At 42.9% G+C, this 22547-nt stretch overlaps 1 protein-coding gene across 4 annotated transcripts; it reads left to right on the forward strand.

Moving 5' to 3' along the window:
- The first annotated feature begins 971 nt into the window (after nucleotides 1-971).
- LOC135505033 (ORM1-like protein 3) lies at nucleotides 972-6876 on the forward strand. 4 transcript variants are annotated; one of them, XM_064924053.1, is made up of 5 exons: nucleotides 972-1234; nucleotides 1708-1956; nucleotides 2367-2518; nucleotides 2719-2816; nucleotides 3117-6876. In XM_064924053.1, the coding sequence occupies exons 2-5, from the start codon at nucleotides 1783-1785 to the stop codon at nucleotides 3182-3184; spliced, it is 492 nt and encodes a 163-aa protein (XP_064780125.1). In that variant the 5' UTR covers nucleotides 972-1234; nucleotides 1708-1782; the 3' UTR covers nucleotides 3185-6876. The 4 variants fall into 4 exon arrangements, with proteins under 4 accessions (XP_064780125.1, XP_064780124.1, XP_064780123.1 ...); XM_064924052.1 differs by having other exon boundaries at nucleotides 1755-1956; XM_064924051.1 differs by having other exon boundaries at nucleotides 1758-1956.
- Nucleotides 6877-22547: the final 15671 nt, after the last annotated feature.

The raw sequence follows: 22547 nt of genomic DNA on the forward strand, positions 1-22547 counted from the left end.
TGATGACATGTTAGGTAGGCCTACTTTTCTTACATCAAAGAATATAACTCAATTGGTAACTATGTTGGTAGCTTACCAAATTAAATGTATTTTATTAAGCCTTTTTTACATCAAATCTAATTTTATTGGTCACATACACATGGTTAGCAGAGGTAAAAATCTGTCGTTCTGCCCCTGAGCAAGGCAGTTCATCCACTGTTCCCCGGGCGCAAAAGATGTTTAATTAAGGCAGCCCCCCACACCTCTCTGATTCAGAGGGGTTGGGTTAAATGCGGAAGACACATTTCAGTTGAATGTATTCAGTTGTACAACTGACTAGGTATCCCCCTTTCCCCTTATTTTGAGTGTAACAAAATGCTTGTAAAAAATAATCCTGACTGTATGTAATAACACTTAAGATTTTCTGGGTAAACAATGTAAGAAATAATACATTAAAAAAAAACAAAATACTGCAGAGTTTCCTAAGGACTAGAAGCGAGGCAGCCCTCTCTGTCGGCGCCATTTTTCTGGTCAGTAGTTGTCACAAAGTGTTATACAGATACTCAGAACACCAAAGAGCTAGCAATGCAAATGCAGAAGCAAATGGTGCCTGTGGTGCTCTATTTGATTAATTCCTAAGAAACAAATAATATATGAAATGGTTATTACTGTGTAATGACCAATTACTATCTAATTTATCAGTGAATACTTGGTGATTTGTGTACAATAAAAATCAAGCTCTACCATTCGTTTTGATATCAAAGGTTGACCTACTGATAATAGTAATTTATAATGCTTGAAATGTAACACTTATTTTCAAAATGTGCCTTTCTGCACCCATGAAAAATGCCCTCGCCCTCCTGTTCCTGTGACGTTTTCAACGCATTCCATTTGAATTGGTCAATTTTACCCATGTGATGTAAAGACACCAATCAGTGCTAAGAGCAATAAAAAATAAAAAAAAAACAACGTCCAAATGTGGAGCTCTGAAAATGATGACGTTCTACATGAATTGCTGGCTGGTAGTGGAAGTGGAACTGTTTAGCCTGAATGTCGGGCTATAAACTGAAGAATACTTGAATAACATTGCATAAGAAAGCAATAAGAAGGTATTTGAATTAATGACTAATCGAAACGATATAGCAGTCTGACCTATTGATGCCAATTACCTAACCAGAGAAGGCGATAGTGAATAAGAGGAAAACAGCGATATAACGGACTGAAGCTAAAAGTGCGATTGAAGCCATTTTCTCCTGTAAGTATTATCTTGTTTGATTTGGCTACTTTATTTACTTATTATTGATATTGGAATACAGTAGTCCTAGTGCATGATGCAATATCGTAGATCATAATGTCATATTTCAATTGAATAATGGAAAGTTCTGGAAGAACTGAAAGAATGTGAGTTGAATCAGTCTGCACTACATGCTGGGTCATGACTATGTTGTAATTCTCATAGCTATTTAATTACTATTTTTGGTGCTTAAAGAGTATCCAATATACTGTGTGACCAAAACTAATCTACTTTCTGCTACATTTCTGCAAGACTCCCCCTCCTCAAAGTTACACAAAACCTAGTTCAGCACCACATTCCAACTAAATTTAGCCTATCTAGGGACTCCACCCCCTCCCAATAGGGTCTAATAATGAACAGTGCATGGATGGAATAGTCAAGCTGTAACTTAGTCGCATTGCTTTCATCATTCGTAATTGCTGGCATACCGAAAGGAATTACACACACCCTTCTGTTCCCACCACTCAACGTTGACCCCAAGCAGACGAGGAGCGTGGTAACGTGACATCATGAACGTGGGCACGGCACACAGCGAGGTGAACCCCAACACACGGGTAATGAACAGCCGGGGCATCTGGCTCTCCTACCTCCTGGGCATCGGCCTGCTGCACGTCATCCTGCTCAGCATCCCCTTCGCCAGTGTGCCCGTGGTCTGGACGCTCACCAACCTCATACACAACCTGGTGGGTAGTAGGCACCTTAGTAGGCTACGCCTAGGGCCACCAGTGTATCTCACCCACTGTATAACATAAGTACTGTAGGTGGATGGTCCAGTCACTGTTATTGCACACAATGGTAGTCTCCATAAGCAAACTACTCTGCAGTCTGCACAGTCACTAGGAGTGTGCTGAGTGAAAGTGAATATAAGCAATAGTCCATGGGGCAGTCTGGAACGTTTGTCTCTTTTTGTGGCATTTTCATTGCTATGAAAAGTCACAGAACACATCAGCTTCCACATCCTTTTCCAAACTAAACCGATTTGCGGTTCTAGGCTACTGACAATTTCACAGTATCTCTTTTACCCGTACAATGTTTTATATAACAGCTTTCCTGACTGACTATTCTGTGGTGTGTGTGTGTGTGTGTTTTGCAGTGCATGTACCTGTTGTTACACTTGGTGAAAGGAACCCCGTTTGAAACTCCGGACCAGAGCAAGGCTCGCTTCTACACATACTGGGAGCAGATGGACTATGGTGTACAGTTCACTGCTTCACGCAAGTTCCTCACCATCACTCCTATCGTCCTGTAAGTACATCAACACTACCTTGTTCTTTATAGACTATTTAGAAAATAATAGTCTGTTTACTACTTATAGTCATTTATAAAGTATAATTTAATGCAATGTGTTGCAATGGTATTTTAGCAGTGATAGGACTGTGAAGTGAAGCATTAGCCTATTTTTTTAAGTACAGTTTTTTTCTCACTGTCCTTGTTAATGACTTCAGCAGCCTCGTCCAGCCAGTCTTTGGGCAGTGGGGAGTCTGGGCTGCTGTGGTGCCTGCTGTCAGCGGAAGGCTCTATTTAGAGACACTGCTGACAGATGGTTTGTCACTAATGCTTGGTCAATGAACCATGATGGATCTATTTGCAGATACGTCCTCTTACATTTTACATTACATTTTTATTTTAGTCCTTGTCACTTTGATCTTCAAAAGTCCTCCATAACAGTTGATATGTTCACATGTGGCATTGTGAATTGGAAAGACGTAACTGTCGACCAAAAAAACAGATACCTGTAGTTGTCCAGACAATACCTTTTAAAATGATCTCCTTCACCCAGCTCCAGTCTTTCTTTGACCTACCCTTTCTTTCTCTTCCTCATACTTTTTCCCTCTCCCCCTAGCTACATCCTCACCAGCTTCTACACCAAGTATGACCGGGCCCACTTTGTGGTCAACACGGTCTCCCTGATGACCGTGCTCATTCCCAAGCTCCCCCAGCTTCACGGAGTTCGGATCTTTGGCATTAACAAGTACTGATGGGGCGGAAGAGGACACCGCCATTCCTCCATCTCCCTGTGGACTGTAAACACAGAGTATCAGGCCCCTCCGCATTGGCCCCCAGCCCATAGGGATCCATGGCCCCTCTCTGGCTCACAGGGCTATTGAGCACTCTGCTAAATGAAACCTATGGGCGATAAACAACACAGAATTGACTTACAGGGCTCGGCTGGGTCCGAGCTCCTATGTGGTCCTATTGAAGCTGTGCTGTGGTGTTTATTTGTGGTTCCTTTTATGTCCATTTGATTTAATTCACAGAGAACACTGCAAGTGACGCCTTTGAGGACATACAGTAGTATGAGATGTATTGAGATTGAGTTACAATGTGGAGAGGAGAAACCTTGGAGCAGTTTGATCCTGAGAAAAGTGAGACTCAGACATTTTGCACCCAGGGAGACATTTTGGAAGTTATGTCACTCAGTTATGGATGCGCTCTAGAATTAGAACTCTACATTTCTTTAGCATCTTGTCCTCGCAAGGCTCATCCTCTCAGACAGACTGCTAGAGAAAAGGTTAGCTCGGGATTTGCTCTGACTGTTGCAGTGGTCAGACAGGAGGGACCACAGGGTTTATATTTAGCCCCCCCCTGACCACTCAGTCTGAGTTTGGAAAGTTTAAGCAACACTTATTTTATCTGATCATTTCCATATTTAGATTGCCTTGCTCTGATTTGAACCAGAGTAAACGTCTGTTCACATTGCAGTCTTTAATCTACAGTGCAGAGTAGACATGCTCAGGCCCCAAAGCTAATTCCAGCTTTGTGAATCTGTTGTATTTACATTTCAGTTGGGACCCTTAGGGCAGAAGATGAAAAGCAGGTTAGGCGATTCATGTTCATGGAAAACATTTGTGCATACATATTGCATACTCTTAAGTCAGGGTTCCCCAACTGGCCCTTGGGTGGTTTTATTTGTCCCCTCAAGTTTTCTGAGATTTTCATTGTAGGACATAAAAGACTGTAGAAACACCAGGAAATCAGCTCCCAAGTGATTTCAATTGAACAAATCTGTTCCCAAGTATTCCCACGCATAATAGAGAGACATGTGAAATTATTATGTTTAGTCAGACATATCTGTTTGGGCTTCTTGCGGTCAATTTGCAGTCTACAAATTATTAGTAATTATGTTCCGGCCCCCGGACCATCCCCTCAAGAAAAGAATCGACCCGCGGCTGGGTCTAGTTGATGATCCCTGTTCTAAGTATTGTATATTCAACAATAATAGATTGTAGTGCATGGGTATGGGCTTAAAGACTTCCTTCAAACTGCACGTAGAGACATAAACATTGTATCCATGACTTCATCCGACTGGGTAAGTAGAAAATAGGGCTTGATTGACAAAATCTCAAACTATCCCTTCAGTTGATACAAAGGCTATAAATGTGTTATGACATGTTGTAATGTTGGTGTTTTAATAAGGTACCAAGTACAGATAGATACCGGGAGTTTGCCACATAGCATATATTTACACTCTTTGAGCAGAGTCATCATGGCAACAACATGGCAACAAACACAAAACAAGCGTATTTAAAAAGGGGAAACGGAAACTGAGAACTGAGAAAAAGCACAAAGTGTTGTGTTCAGAACTGACACTCAGTTTACTCCGATTGAAGAGAGGTTGTGATAATTGAGATGAATGTTCGTTTGAAATGAATTCCCAGAGTCTTTCACACAGCTTTAGATAACCCCCCAACGGAAATTTTGGCAATGAAAGGGAGAAAAGAACTTAGTGGAGCATTTTCATATCCACAAAATGCACTATAATCAAATATGAATGGCTTCAGTGGATTTTAGTAAGTGCAGAGAAGATTTATTAATTACACTTATGACTGACAGGGTTTCAATGTACAACCATTAGAGATACTGCATATTGTTTTTTATTAGAAGTAAAAACCAAAGTATGTGCGCCATCCTAGTTTGTTAGCACAGTAGGTAGCAAAGAACACAAGTGTTTTTCAATGTGTGTGAGGTCTGTTGCACAGGAGCAATGTGACGTTTATGTGTGATCTGACTGGTACAGAGCACAGGACTTTATTTGTTTGATTGTGTAACAACATTACAGTCTTATGAAATTGTAGGTACTCGCATGATAGTGGATTAGGAAAAATATAGCGTAGGGCTTTTTTGGCACTTAAGTTCAGAAGGAGGATGGACTATTGTAAATATATTTTACAAATGAAAACCTATAACGATGAGGGTTAAAGTTTTTGTGTTTTTGTTTTGTTAAGAGTAGGCCTACATGGAAAAAACACATCGTTCTACGGGCACGCAAACAGTTCTTTCTTTCCAGTGAATACCTGTACATGATAGGCATTGTTTAGTCCAACCACACAGAATACCATGCTTATCTCTGGCATTTGGTTTCAGTGAATGAGGATCGTAAATTCAGTGGGTGTACCAATGTTATTCAAATACATATAGTACACCTGAATACAGTTGGTCAATTCCTGACAAATGTACAGTAGCAAGCGATATTAAGATAACTTATGTTGGCCTTACGCCCTTAGCAGTATTTTGTCATGGTGTATAAAAACCTACCCAGGCCTCGAAGTCATCTTCAAAGAACTCTGCTCATGTTTAAAGTTGTTGAGTAGGAAACGTCCATTATGAAAACCTTCGGTGGGAGTTTTTGCCTCTTATTCTAAATGGTCATTTAAAGTAGTGTTTAGCTGAAAACATGTTAGCTTATGTAGAGAGATGTCTTTCTGTTACATATGAGAATAGTGTAATGTTTAGGTTGGTTAAACAACAAAACAGTCGGACCACAGAAATGCGTTGTGCAAGCTGCTGAGACTTGGACATTGCCATTGCCAAGTGGTTTAGAATCTAGACCGTGTCCGTATTAGCTGAGCCTTAATTATTAATAGCATAATATTTCCACTAGTGTTGATCTTGAACACTTAGGCTTGTGCTCTCTTTCAACCCCTATTTAGTACAAAACTAGTCATACAACTTTAGATAGTAATCCATGGGTATTGCAACCCGAATCCAATTAGTGTTTGGAACATTAGAAGCCAAAGCCAGCAGCTTGTTAAACATTGATTGAGGGAGAGTGATAGGGATAGTGCTGAAAGTGAGTCATCAGGTGTCACTTGGCCAGCTTTGCTAGCCACAGACTGGCACTGAACCTACAGATGTACCCTTACAGAAAAACCACATGATTTCACATAAAATGCCATGTGAAAAGTTTTTTTTGGACCACCACGTCTTCACGTGTAGTTTCATGTAGTCACATGTTGCTTTCCATGTTGTCACGTTATCACATTAACTTCACGTAAGATCACATTAAAACGTGTTTTTAGAACACTGTGTTCCCGTGTGAAATTCATGTGTCCCCCCCCCGTAAGTGTAGGTTCTTTGTTGTTCCAGAAGAAAGTGTCTCCCTTCTTACAGTACAATCCATGTCAGTAGACTAAAGCAGTCATTGGCTAATCTAAGTACTACAGTGACTTGGGCCCTGTTCATAGCATAATGCTGTCTGTTTACAAATACATTGTAGAGCATTGTGAATTATAGCTGATGTTGTTGAATTATATATTCTTCTCCATTTTGCGAGTCTACCGTTGGCCACGGTGTTTTATGATCTAATTATACATTTACAAAAGTTTTGTCTTTGTATGACCTTTTTCTCAATATTTGTATATAAATTAGTGATAACCTACAATGACATGTATGAAAAGTTAGAAATGGATATTCACTTTCCGTAATTTAAAGTAGATTTATTTTCTCTCTGGCAGCGAATATACGATAGTTTATTAATAATAGATTTGAGATAGTATGGTGAACTCGTTAGATTTGTACAATATTTAGGAAATTCTGACTTTTATTTGCTTAAGGGACGTTTATTCAGAATCTACACTGAACACAAATATAAACGCAACTTGCAACAATTTAAACAATTTTACTGAGTTACAGTTAATATAAGGAAATTAGTTAATTGAAGAAAAAAGGGCTTTATTACAGGCAGAAATACTCCTCGGTTTCATCAGCTGTCCAGGTGGCTGGTCTCAGACGATTCCGCAGGTGAAGCTGTCCAGGTGGCTGGTTTCAGACGATTCCGGAGGTGAAGCTGTCCAGGTGGCTGGTCTCAGACGATTCCGCAGGTGAAGCTGTCCAGGTGGCTGGTTTCAGACGATTCCGGAGGTGAAGCTGTCCAGGTGGCTGGTCTCAGACGATTCCGCAGGTGAAGCTGTCCAGGTGGCTGGTTTCAGACGATTCCGCAGGTGAAGCTGACCAAGTTGCTGGTTTCAGACGATTCCGCAGGTGAAGCTGTCCAGGTGGCTGGTTTCAGACGATTCCGCAGGTGAAGCTGTCCATGTGGCTGGTCTCAGACGATTCCGCAGGTGAAGCTGTCCAGGTGGCTGGTCTCGGACGATTCCGCAGGTGAAGCTGTCCAGGTGGCTGGTCTCAGACGATTCCGCAGGTGAAGCTGTCCAGGTGGCTGGTTTCTGACGATTCCGCAAGTGAAGCTGTCCAGGTGGCTGGTTTCTGACGATTCCGCAGGTGAAGCTGTCCAGGTGGCTGGTTTCAGACGATTCCGCAGGTGAAGCTGTCCAGGTGGCTGGTTTCAGACGATTCCGCAGGTGAAGCTGTCCAGGTGGCTGGTTTCTGACGATTCCGCAGGTGAAGCTGTCCAGGTGGCTGGTTTCAGACGATTCCACAGGTGAAGAAGCCGGATGTGGAGGTCCTGGGCTGGCGTGCTTACACGTGGTCTGCGGTTGTGTGGCTGGTTGGACCTTCTGCCAAATTCTCTAAAACGATGTTGGTGGCGGCTTATGGTAGAGAAATTAACATTCGATTATCTTGTAACAGCAATGGTGGGAATGCCTGCAGTCAGCATGCCAATTGTGTACTCGCTCAAAATTTGAGATATCTGTGGCATTGTGTTGTGTGACAAAACCACACATTTTTTAGTGGCCTTTTATTGTCTCCCAGCACCTGTGTATTGATCATGCTGTTTAATCAGCTTCTTGATATGCCACACCTGTCAGGTGGATGGATAATCTTGGCAAAGGAGAAATGCTCAATAACAGTGATGTAAACAGATTTGTGCACAATTTTAATTTCAGCTCATGAAACATAGGACCAAAACTTTACATGTTGCGTTTATATTTTTGTTTTGTATAGTATCTGAATGTTTTCAGAATGGGTTTGTCGAGGCTTGGGTGTTTAACAAGATTACTTGATTGTTTTGTTAAACTATGACACAACATTAAAATTCTATATTCATCTAATCAAATTGTTTTGTAATTGTTTATAGCTACCTCTCATAACATTTAAAAGTTTTATCACCTCAGTAAACCAACCAACACTTGATGGCAGCAAAGCTGTACTGAGGGGATATCCTTTAGTAAAGTACACTAGTAGAATACTTTGACATGGATACTGGCCAGCACTTATCAGCCAATAAAACATCAGTCTGGGTCATTTGAGCTCTAACCATGAACACTAACCAAGCCCAGCCCCGTATGTTGCTGAATCTGAGTTAGGATAGTACAAGAATCCATAGGCGTGAAGTCACACGCTTTAAGGTGTTCATGTCTGTGGCTTTAAATTTGTTATTCAATGTTTATGATAATATACAGACAGTCCACATACCCCAGAAGTCATTTTAACCTCTCCATTACCTCATACAATGCTAGATTGTTGTTATTGTTATAAAGAATTTGCCATTTTTTGTTGACCTCATGCTCTCCAGTCACGTTGTCTCGCTAAAACACTTATCTCCAGCAGAGGGCAGCAAATGCCTGTCACTGATCCTAATCTGAACTGTCATTTTCCTATTATAAATAGGAATCGCCTCAAGATAAAAATATTTGGCCTTTTTTTTGTAATGTCCAGGGGTTTTGTGAGGACATCTCAGCTCACCCTTGACTCTTTAATTAAAAATGAAAGATTCTTGGTTGCTTTGTGCACAAATAGTGGTTGGTTGGTGGCTTCTATGAACTTTTAGCTCAAAATTCAATTTTTTTTATTTTTTTTTTACAAGTATAGGTTGCAAATGTTTGCCCTAAAATAACCCCAATTCCTCCCATCTCACCCAGTCTCACTGTTCATCGTTAAAGGACTTCACTCCCACGTCCCCAATAGCTTGTTCATTTTCCATATCTGAGAGCAGGGACCTTATGTTCCCCCAGCCCTCCCTATAGTAAGGACTTCCCATAAATATTATCTAACAAGATCAGTCAGTGCCAGCACCTTCGTCTGTACTGTTTGGTGATACTCAAAGGTTTCCTGTGTCATTTTCACCTAGTGTATGGTGTAAACCTTGCAATTATTTCACAATGGAAAATGTGTATTGTACTTAGATAAAATGTTGTCTTACTGGCAAGAAGAGGAGAGTGACAAGGCCAAACTAGTTTGTAAACACATACGGCTCCAACGTTTACCAAGAGGAGTAACATCCAATATGAATACCCGTTTAATAAAGGAACACTCCATCCCCCAAAAAAGTTAAACGCATGGGATGTTAGTTGCCTACTTATTCCAAGTTTCGCCTTTGAAATATACATGTGCTGTGTTGTTGGATTCCCTTTGCGTGTACCGGGGCTTTTTGAGTATGTGACCATGACAGCACGCGTGGGGGATTAGATACGTTTGCAAACACAACAAATCATTTAGTAATGGAATGGTTGTGCCCATGTACTCCCCCTGTCACATAGTGACCTGAACGAGTGCGGCAGTGCTGAATATCTCATGTGTTCCTGGTGGGAGTGCCCTGGGAGTACGGGGGGAAATGGGAAGCATTTTACAGTACGGATGAGTTTAGCTATAAATAGTAGAGTTCCAGAATATAGTTCAATTAAATATGAGCTTTGGATCCAATATGGATCTGTGAACTGAGAAACCCAAGGACAGCTCAGAGGACAGAGCCTTAAAAAAAATGTGTTCAGCTGTTATTGGAAAGCGCTTGGGAGGAGAGGGAAGAGAGTGAAGAGTTGGATGCTGTCTCAAGCTCAGGGGGGAGCTGCTATGTAATGGGTGTGCTGTCAAATAGAGTAATCTGTCATATCCAAAACACATCATCATGATGACGTGGAAAGTTAAAAATATAGCTTTTGAGTTCAGGAAGAATTTCCCAATACTTTCCCAATGCACTACAGTGTGATAGCTATTGGGAAACTATAGTCCAAAGGAAAGGGCCAGATTCAGTTCTATTTTTGCACTGAGCCAAGGTCAAAACTCAGATACAAAAAAAAACTGATATTCCCAAATATATTTATTTGATTTGATAAATAATTATTTTACATGTTGTTTATACATTTCACATTTTCGTCAGTTATATCCAATAAACATATTTTTAAAGCCAGACATAATCGCGTCTGTTACTTATCCATCATGGCTGACTTTGCACAACTTGTGTGACTCAAAACTCAAAAACACTTATTATTATTTTCTTACATTTCGTGGCGATGCAAGCAAGCCAACTGATACAGTGATGAATATTCATATACTGTTTTACATTATTAACGTCTTGGGTGCAGTTAGTCTCCAAATTAAATCAGACCATGAGTAATGTGATTTAAGATGTATTATATTATATGACGTTACAGCTGAAAACGCAAAGCATTTTGGAAAGGAGGGAGAGAGAGAAAGGGGGGTTGGGGGATAATAAAAACGTAAATAAAACACTTATCAGCACTAAAAAGCTAATTAGCCATCCATTCAAAATGGTGAAACATCTCCGAGGATATTAGGTGTATAAAAATCAGGTGTCCATGGAGCTTTTTACTAGTTAGTCATCATAATGATGAATAGACTATTGAGCATTTTTTGGTATTTGCACTAATCAAGTTATAGTGCATTCTTTCAAGGTGGTCCAAGTGGTTGAGTAATCAAGGACCGTTTAGGCCTACTGGTCCTCCATTGTGGGGAGACTGCATGTGTCCTACTGGCCTACTGGTCCTCCATTGTGGGGAGACTGCATGTGTCCTACTGGCCTACTGGTCCTCCATTGTGGGGAGACTGCATGTGTCCTACTGGCCTACTGGTCCTCCATTGTGGGGAGACTGCATGTGTCCTACTGGCCTACTGGTCCTCCATTGTGGCGAGACTGCATGTGTCCTACTGGCCTACTGGTCCTCCATTGTGGGGAGACTGCATGTGTCCTACTGGCCTACTGGTCCTCCATTGTGGCGAGACTGCATGTGTCCTCCTGGCCTACTGGTCCTCCATTGTGGGGAGATTGCATGTGTCCTACTGGCCTACTGGTCCTCCATGGTGGGGAGACTGCATGTGTCCTACTGGCCTACTGGTCCTCCATTGTGGGGAAAGTGACAGTGTCCTATGACCCATGATTGCTGTCATTCAAGCTCCTCTTATACTCTCATCACCTGCTAGAAGATACAAACCATCCCGCACTCTAATCACATCATTGGCTTCCTCCAATGCGTTTAGATCGCTAATGCTAAAAGCATCACACAAGATCAGAGGGTTTCCAAACATCCGTTAGCGCATGCTACCTATGGATTTTACATTGGCTTCACTATTAGGCTAGCCACACACATATGTTAGCGTGTTAGCTTGACCTCTGTTTCTCTTTAATCTTGGCAGTAGTCCTGGAGACCTCTGGGGGGATCCACACACCCCCTACAGAGTTGATCAGATCGAGCGGATGAGATGAGATGCATTGCCTATACAGGGGTCAATTAAAACACTGTATTATCTGTGATGCACAGTGATTTACTATCGGCCATCAGATTTGTCACCAATGCTCCTTATAGGACACATCACTGCACTCTATACTCCTCTGTAAACTGGTCATCTCTGTATACCCGTCGCAAGACCCACTGGTTGATGCTTATTTATAAACCCTCTTAGGCCTCACTCCCCCCTATCTGAGATATCTACTGCAGCCCTCATCCTCCACATACATCACCAGTTCTGCCAGTCATATTCTGTTTAAGGTCCCCAAAGCACACACATCCCTGGGTCACTCCTCTTTTCAGTTCGCTGCAGCTAGCGGCTGGAACGAGCTGCAACAAATACTCAAACTGGACAGTTTTATCTCCATCTCTTCATTCAAAGACTCAATCATGGACACTCTTACTGACAGTTGTGGCTGCTTTGTGTGATGTATTGTGGTCTCTACCTCCTTGCCCTTTGTGCTGTTGTCTGTTCCCAATAATGTTTGTACCATGTTTTGTGCTGCTACCATTTTGTATTGCTACCATGTTGTTGTAATGTTGTGTTGCTACTAAGCTGTGTTGTCATGTGTTGCTGCCTTGCTATGTTGCTGTCTTAGGTCTCTCTTTATGTAGTGTTGTGTTGTCTCTCTTGTTGTAATGTGTGTTCTTTTTAATCCCAGGCCCCTGTCCCTGCAGGAGACCTTTTGCCTTTTGGTTGGCAGTAATTGTAAGTAAAAATTTGTTCAGACTTGCATATTTAAATAAAGGTTAAATAAAATAAATAAAAACTAGAGGGCCAAATAAAGGTTTCATTCAGTGACATTCTAATGTTTGTTTACTGTACTAATCTTTGGCCATGTCAAGAGGCATTTGCACCGGCATTAATATTGATCTTTATTGCAGTTAAAGGGCGCTCTGACATGAAAGAGACATGTTAACCTCCACCAAAGTCAGCCATTGATGCACAGCTCTTCATATTACGATAATGAATGGTAATTCATTTTGTGGTTAAAATCCTCTTGAGGATCGAACCCTTTTTTACAATTATCGCCTAAAATGACATACCCAAATCTTAAAGCCTGTAGCTCAGGACCTTAAGCAAGGATATGCATATTCATGATACCATTTGAAAGGAAACACTTTGAAGTTTGTGGAAATGTGACATTAATGTGGGAGAATATAACACATTAGATCTGGTAAAAGATAATACAAAGCGAAAACATTATATCTTTTCTTTCTTTCATCATCCTTGAAATGCAAGAGAAAGGCCGTTATGAGTTAGGAGTAGAGGCGCAACTTACATTTTGGCCACTAGATGGAAGCAATGTCTGTGCAAAGTTTTTGACTGATCCAATGAACCATTTCATTACTGTTCAAAGTGTTGAATCAAGTCTGCCCAAATGTGCCTAATTGGTTTATTTGTACATTTTCAAGTACATAACTGTGCACTCCTCAAACAATAGCATGATATTCTTTCACTGTAATAGCTACTGTAAATTGGTCAGTGCAGTTAGATTAACAATTTCTGCCAATATAAAACATGTCTATGTCCTGGGAAATGTTCTTGTTACTTACAACGTCATGCTAATCAAGTTAGCACACATTAGCTCAACCGTCCCATGGGGGGACACCGATCCTGTAGAGGGTTTACTGCATGAATGGCTGTGCTTTTTATTTCATGTGTGTGTGTAAAATATTACTGTTCTCAGATTTTTTATTAATAGATATTAGTGTATTAAAATGTGTCCATTATTTAGCTGGAATGTTCATATCCTGTGATATGTGGTAGTCACACCTAAATATCTTAAGACTTACGGTTCCGGGTTGGAGCGAGCGGTCACATCTACACTTCGGTCCGCAGGTAGTATAACTTTTCATTACATTTTCATTACATTTTCATTACATTTCATTATAGTACAACGGTTTGATTTGTCTAATCTTAGCAATTTCTTCTTAGCTAGCTACATAGCCGTCTTTGTATCAAAGATAATTGCGTAATTATCCTATTTCGTCGTCCTAACGTAGTCTACACTGCTATCTGCCCAGCAGCTAGCTAACGAATACCAGCACTGTAGAAACTATTCACTCAACTGAACGACTCGATTAGTGTAGTGTTAGCTAGCTACATAGTTGTCTTTGCTGTCTTTGTATCCAAGATAATTGTGTAGTTTAGAGTGTGTAGACTTAGAGTGATTATCTTAATTTACCGAGGTTAGCTAGCCAGCTATTTGTCGTCCTTAACGTAGGAGATACTGCTAGCTAGCTAGCCAACAGCTAGCCAACGTCTACCGAATAGAACTTCAACAACCCGGTCAACATTCCGCTTCGCTCCACAGGTAGTATCACATTTTCATTTCACTTCATTACAGTACAACGGTTTGATTTGTTTGATCGTAGCTAGCTAGCTACATAGCCGTCTTTGTATCTAAGACAATTGTGTAGTCTAGAGCGATTTTCTAGGTTAGCTAGCCAGCTATTGTCGTTCTTTTAACGTAACGTAACGTAATCAACACTGCTAGCTAGCCAGCTAGCCCCCGAATAGCAGCACTGTAGAAACTATTACACTCGACGGAACGACTTGATTAGTGTAGTGTCAACAACGCAGCCACTGCCAGCTAGCCTACAAAGTCAACAACGCAGCCACTGCCAGCTAGCCTACTCCAGCAGTACTGTATCATTTCAATCATTTTAGTCAATAAGATTCTTGCTACGTAAGCTTAACTTTCTGAACATTCGAGACGTGTAGTCCACTTGTCATTCCAATCTCCTTTGCATTAGCGTAGCCTCTTCTGTAGCCTGTCAACTATGTGTCTATCTATCCCTGTTCTCTCCTCTCTGCACAGACCATACAAACGCTCCACACCGCGTGGCCGCGGCCACCTAATCTGGTGGTCCCAGCGCGCACGACCCACGTGGAGTTCCAGGTCTCCGGTAGCCTCTGGAACTGCCGATCTGCGGCCAACAAGGCAGAGTTCATCTCAGCCTATGCCTCCCTCCAGTCCCTCGACTTCTTGGCACTGACGGAAACATGGATCACCACAGATAACACTGCTACTCCTACTGCTCTCTCTTCGTCCGCCCACGTGTTCTCGCACACCCCGAGAGCTTCTGGTCAGCGGGGTGGTGGCACCGGGATCCTCATCTCTCCCAAGTGGTCATTCTCTCTTTCTCCCCTTACCCATCTGTCTATCGCCTCCTTTGAATTCCATGCTGTCACAGTTACCAGCCCTTTCAAGCTTAACATCCTTATCATTTATCGCCCTCCAGGTTCCCTCGGAGAGTTCATCAATGAGCTTGATGCCTTGATAAGCTCCTTTCCTGAGGACGGCTCACCTCTCACAGTCCTGGGCGACTTTAACCTCCCCACGTCTACCTTTGACTCATTCCTCTCTGCCTCCTTCTTTCCACTCCTCTCCTCTTTTGACCTCACCCTCTCACCTTCCCCCCCTACTCACAAGGCAGGCAATACGCTCGATCTCATCTTTACTAGATGCTGTTCTTCCACTAACCTCATTGCAACTCCCCTCCAAGTCTCCGACCACTACCTTGTATCCTTTTCCCTCTCGCTCTCATCCAACACTTCCCACACTGCCCCTACTCGGATGGTATCGCGCCGTCCCAACCTTCGCTCTCTCTCCCCGCTACTCTCTCCTCTTCCATCCTATCATCTCTTCCCTCTGCTCAAACCTTCTCCAACCTATCTCCTGATTCTGCCTCCTCAACCCTCCTCTCTTCCCTTTCTGGATCCTTTGACTCTCTATGTCCCCTATCCTCCAGGCCGGCTCGGTCCTCCCCTCCCCGCTCCGTGGCTCGACGACTCATTGCGAGCTCACAGAACAGGGCTCCGGGCAGCCGAGCGGAAATGGAGGAAAACTCGCCTCCCTGCGGACCTGGCATCCTTTCACTCCCTCCTCTCTACATTTTCCTCCTCTGTCTCTGCTGCTAAAGCCACTTTCTACCACTCTAAATTCCAAGCATCTGCCTCTAACCCTAGGAAGCTCTTTGCCACCTTCTCCTCCCTCCTGAATCCTCCTCCCCCCCCCCCTCCTCCCTCTCTGCAGATGACTTCGTCAACCATTTTGAAAAGAAGGTCGACGACATCCGATCCTCGTTTGCTAAGTCAAACGACACCGCTGGTTCTGCTCACACTGCCCTACCCTGTGCTCTGACCTCTTTCTCCCCTCTCTCTCCAGATGAAATCTCGCTTCTTGTGACGGCCGGCCGCCCAACAACCTGCCCGCTTGACCCTATCCCCTCCTCTCTTCTCCAGACCATTTCCGGAGACCTTCTCCCTTACCTCACCTCGCTCATCAACTCATCCCTGACCGCTGGCTACGTCCCTTCCGTCTTCAAGAGAGCGAGAGTTGCACCCCTTCTGAAAAAACCTACACTCGATCCCTCCGATGTCAACAACTACAGACCAGTATCCCTTCTTTCTTTTCTCTCCAAAACTCTTGAACGTGCCGTCCTTGGCCAGCTCTCCCGCTATCTCTCTCAGAATGACCTTCTTGATCCAAATCAGTCAGGTTTCAAGACAAGTCATTCAACTGAGACTGCTCTTCTCTGTATCACGGAGGCGCTCCGCACTGCTAAAGCTAACTCTCTCTCCTCTGCTCTCATCCTTCTAGACCTATCGGCTGCCTTCGATACTGTGAACCATCAGATCCTCCTCTCCACCCTCTCCGAGTTGGGCATCTGCGGCGCGGCCCACGCTTGGATTGCGTCCTACCTGACAGGTCGCTCCTACCAGGTGGCGTGGTGAGAATCTGTCTCCTCGCCACGCGCTCTCACCACTGGTGTCCCCCAGGGCTCTGTTCTAGGCCCTCTCCTATTCTCGCTATACACCAAGTCACTTGGCTCTGTCATAACCTCACATGGTCTCTCCTATCATTGCTATGCAGACGACACACAATTAATCTTCTCCTTTCCCCCTTCTGATGACCAGGTGGCGAATCGCATCTCTGCATGTCTGCCAGTGTGGATGACGGATCACCACCTCAAGCTGAACCTCGGCAAGACGGAGCTACTCTTCCTCCCGGGGAAGGACTGCCCGTTCCATGATCTCGCCATCACGGTTGACAACTCCATTGTGTCCTCCTCCCAGAGCGCTAAGAACCTTGGCGTGATCCTGGACAACACCCTGTCGTTCTCAACTAACATCAAGGCGGTGGCCCGTTCCTGTAGGTTCATGCTCTACAACATCCGCAGAGTACGACCCTGCCTCACACAGGAAGCGGCGCAGGTCCTAATCCAGGCACTTGTCATCTCCCGTCTGGATTACTGCAACTCGCTGTTGGCTGGGCTCCCTGCCTGTGCCATTAAACCCCTACAACTCATCCAGAACGCCGCAGCCCGTCTGGTGTTCAACCTTCCCAAGTTCTCTCACGTCACCCCGCTCCTCCGCTCTCTCCACTGGCTTCCAGTTGAAGCTCGCATCCGCTACAAGACCATGGTGCTTGCCTACGGAGCTGTGAGGGGAACGGCACCGCAGTACCTCCAGGCTCTGATCAGGCCCTACACCCAAACAAGGGCACTGCGTTCATCCACCTCTGGCCTGCTCGCCTCCCTACCACTGAGGAAGTACAGTTCCCGCTCAGCCCAGTCAAAACTGTTCGCTGCTCTGGCCCCCCAATGGTGGAACAAACTCCCTCACGACGCCAGGACAGCGGAGTCAATCACCACCTTCCGGAGACACCTGAAACCCCACCTCTTTAAGGAATACCTAGGATAGGATAAAGTAATCCTTCTCACCCCCCCCCTTAAATGATTTAGATGCACTATTGTAAAGTGGCTGTTCCACTGGATGTCATAAGGTGAAATCACCAATTTGTAAGTCGCTCTGGATAAGAGCGTCTGCCAAATTACTTAAATGTAAATGTCAATGTAATGAACGCGCTAACTGTAAGTCACTCTGCATAAGAGCATCTGCTAAATGACTAAAATGTCAAATGTAAATGTTTTACATACAGATCTCAAATTAATTTAATTAATTATTATATACAGTACCAGTCAGAAGTTTGGACACACCTACTCATTCAAGGTTTTTCTTACAATTTTTTACATGTTCTACAATGTAAAATAATAGTGAAGACATAAAAACTATGAAATAACACATATGGAATCATGTAGTAACCAAAACAGTGTTAAACAAATCAAAATATATTTTAGATTTTAGATTCTTGAAAGTAGCCACCCTTTGACAGCTTTGCACACTTTTGGCATTCTGTCAACCAGCAAACCATCTCAATTGGGTTGAGGTTGGATGATTGTGGAGGCCAGGTCATCTGATACCATCACGCCATCCCTCTCCTTGGTCAAATAGCCCTTACACAGCCTGGTTTGTGTATTTGGGTCATTGTCCTGTTGAAAAACAAATGATTGTCCCACTAAGCGCAAACCAGATAGGATGGCATATTGCTGCATAATGCTGTGGTAGACATGCTGGTTAAGTGTGCCTTGAGTTCTAAATAAATCACAGACAGTGTCACCAGCAAAGCACCCCCACACCATCACACCACCTCCTCCATGCTTCACGGTGTGTCTCACAAAGACACAACGTTTGGAATAAAAAATGTCAGATTTGGACTCATCAGACCAAAAGACAGATTTCCACCAGTCTCATGTCCATTGCTCATGTTTCTTGGCCCAAGCAAGTCTCTTATTATTATTATTGTCATTTAGTAGTGGTTTCTTTGTTGCAATTTGACCAAAAAGTCCTGATTTACGCAGTCTCCTCTGAAAAGTTGAGATGTGTCAGTTACTTGAACTCTGTGAAGCATTTATTTGGGCTGCAATCTGAGGTACAGTTAACTCTAATGAACTTATTATCTGCAGCAGAAGTAACTCTGGGCCTTCCTTTCCTGTGGAGAGCCAGTTTCATCATAGCTCTTGATGTCTTTTGCGACTGCACTTGAAGAAACTTTAAAAGTTCTTGAAATTTTCCTGATTGACTGACCTTCATGTCTTAAAGTAATAAAGTTCTTGCCATAAAAAGGACTTGGTATTTTACCAAATAGGGCTATCTTCTGTATACCACCCTTACCTTGTCACAACACAACTGATTGGCTCAAACGCATTAAGGAAAGAAATTTCACAAATGAACTTTTAACAAGGCACACCTATTAATTGAAATGCATTCCAGGTTACCTCATGAAGCTGGTTGAGAGAACGACAACTTTGCACACTCTTGGCATCAAGGCAAGGGGTGGCTATTTGAAGAATCTCAAATATGAACTATATTTTGATTTGTTTAACAGTTTTTTGGTTACTACGTGTTATTTCATAGTGTTGATGTTTTCACTATTATTCTACAATGTAGAAAATAATAAAAAATAAAGAAAAACCTTGGAATGAGTAGGTGTGTCCAAACTTTTGATGCGTACTGTATGTAAAACCAATAATTTAAACATTGATGTCACAAATGTATAAGTTGAGTTGAACTGCAGGAGATACTAATGTAATGCACATTTTCAAATACATTTCAATGTCTTTTAACCCCACATATTTCAAATGCTACCAATTACATTTTCCAAAATGTGAAAGTTTTAGTTATGGAATAGCATCACAAAATCAGAATTAATTTAGCCCTCTGTTGTTCTACAAAGGAGGAGCTTGGCTAAGTTTCACTTAACTGCACAGCCTGCACGTTAACAGCTACGTGACCAATCCCTATATGTGTCCATACAGCCTCCACTCCATGTCCCCTTCACGGTTCAACTCCCCCACAAATCATTGACTCAATAATTCATAAAGGAATAGCATGTAAATGATGAGCGATGTAAGTCACCCTGGATGTATCCTTGCATAGTTGGATGAATAATGTAGAGATGCGGAGGCCTGCCCTTCCCCTGACCCAGCTACTCTCCAAATCTCAGCGCTAACTGAAATTATTCAGTGTGTTTTCTCTCTGTCGGCACAGCCGGGTGCTCTTCATGAATCTGCCAGGCACCAAGGTCTGCTACTTCTCTCCATCTCCCCAGTACCGTGCAATGGCAATTTGTTGGAAAGTAATAGCTACCTGGCTTGGAAATGTAGTGCTGACAGTACTCTGTGAAAAGGAGGGTCGAGAGAGATGTGTGCTGTCATGTTGTTGTTTTTCTTCTTTTGTGGTGTTCAGCCTGACTCTGACAGGGTGCTCTGCTCTCTGCTTCTCTGCTTCTCCCACTCCTTTTTACTAAAGATTGAAAATGCTATGCTAGGTGGGGCATTTTAGCTGTATACAGATGTAGGACCTTAATTTGATCACTCTTCTGTCGCTGAGATTTTTTGTTGTTGCAGAAATCCACATAATAATTCACATGTCCTGTTGCTGTAGGATTATTTCCCTGCTGTAGCAAACTGGCTCAAATTAAAAGCCTACATCTGTATGGTTTTGCAGCTGTCTATGTTCCCCCTGGCCATGCTAGATCAATAACTCCCAGAAAGTGACTGAGAGAGAATTGGAAGTGAAAAGTATTGGTCCGGGCCTTGTTAAACAATCCTGTCTACACAGTAGTACACTGTCCATTTCCCAGAACTTGATGGGAAAGATCAGCACGTGGACTGTCATGTTTCACGCACACACACTCACACAATCACACCTTATATTCTCTCATGGGTCACGTACAGCTGGCTACTTCACTTCAGCATTTTCTCTAACTCACCCTAAGCGCCTGTTTTACTGTGTTAAATCATATCAGTCCGTATACCATGGAATGACAAAACATGTATTATTACTGCTGTAATTACTTAGGTAACCAGTTTTTAACAACAATAAGGCACCTTGGGGGTTTGTGGCATATGGCCAATATACCACAGCTAAGGGTTGTATCCAGGCACTTTGCGTTGCGTCATGCCTAATTTTTATTTATTTTTTATTTCACCTTTATTTAACCAGGTAGACTAGTTGAGAACAAGTTCTCATTTACAACTGCGACCTGGCCAAGATAAAGCATAGCAGTGTGAACAGACAACAACACAGTTACACTTGGAGTAAACAATAAACAAGTCAATAACACAGTAGGAAAAAAAAGAGTCTATATACATTGTGTGCAAAAGGCATGAGGAGGTAGATAAATTATCAGATGGTAATGTGCAGGTAGAGATACTGGTGTGCAAAAGAGCAGAAAAGTAAATCAATAAAAACAGTATGGGGATGAGGTAGGTAAATTGGGTGGGCTATTTACCGATGGACTATGTACAGCGGTTAGCAGATGTTTAAAGTTTGTGAGGGAGAGGACAGCCCTTAGCCGTGTTATATTGGCCATATACCACACCCCCTCGGGCCTTATTGCTTAATTATGTTCCGGCCCACTGACAATTTGCTCAAGAAAAAAATTGTCCCGCAGCTGAATCTGTAACGGTTCTCGTCTGTCGAAGGAGAAGCAGACCAAAATGCAGCGTGGTGGTTATTCATGTTCTTTAATTAAATGAACTAGACATGAAATAACAAACAAAACAAAGAACGAACGTGAAACCTATACAGCCTATCTGGTAAACACAGAGACAGGAACAATCACCCACGAAATACTCAAAGAATATGGCTGCCTAAATATGGTTCCCAATCAGAGACAACGATAAACACCTGCCTCTGATTGAGAACCACTCCAGACAGCCATAGACTTTTCTAGATAACCCCACTAAGCCACACACCCAACACCTCACAAAACCCCAAGACAAAACACACCACAATAAACCCATGTCACACCCTGGCCTGACCAAATAAATGAAGACAAACACAATATATTATGACCAGGGCGTGACAGAATCTAGTGATCCCTGATGTAAAGTGTTGGTCCCATGTTTCATGAGTTGAAATAAAAGATCACAGAAATGTTCCATATGCACAAAAAAGCTTATTTCTCTCAAATGTTGTTCACACATTTGTTTACATACAATACCTGTTAGTGAGCATTTCTCCTTTGTCCAGATAATCCATCCACCTGACAGGTGTGGCATATCAAGAAGCTGATTAACCAGAATGGTCATTACACAGGTGCACCACTCTAAAATCTGCAGTTTTGTTGAACAACAATGCCACAGATGTCTCAAGTTTTTAGGGAGCGTGCAATTGGAATGCCGACTGCAGAAAGGTCCACCAGAGCTGTTGCCAGATAATTTAATGTTAATTTCTCAACCATAAGCTGCCTTCAACGTCTTTTTAGAGAATTTGTCAGGTCCAACCGGCCTCACAACCACAGACAACGTGTAACCACGCCAGCCCAGGACCTCCACATCAGGCTTCTTCACCTGCGGGATTGTCTGAGACCAGCTACCCGGACAGCTGATGAAACTGTGGTTTTGTACAACCGAAGAATTTCTGCACAAACTGTGAGAAACCGTCTCAGGGAAGCTCATCTGTGTGCTCATCGTCCTCACCAGGATCTTGACCTGACTGCAGTTTGGCGTCGTGGGAAAGTGCTCACTTCACTGGCTACTGGCACACTTGAGAAGTGTGCTCTTCACAGATGAATCCCGGTTTCAACTGTACTGGGCAGATGACAGACAGCGTGTATGGCGGTTTGGTGATATCAACGTTGTGAACAGTCCCCAATGGTCCCCAATGGTGGCGGTGGGGTTATACTGAAACGGGCAGGCATAAGCTACGGACAATGAACACAGTTGCATTTTATCGATGTCAATTTCAATGCACAGAGATACCGTGGCTAGAT

Source organism: Oncorhynchus masou, chromosome 18, assembly GCF_036934945.1.
Source record: "Oncorhynchus masou masou isolate Uvic2021 chromosome 18, UVic_Omas_1.1, whole genome shotgun sequence".
NCBI lineage: Eukaryota > Metazoa > Chordata > Actinopteri > Salmoniformes > Salmonidae > Oncorhynchus > Oncorhynchus masou.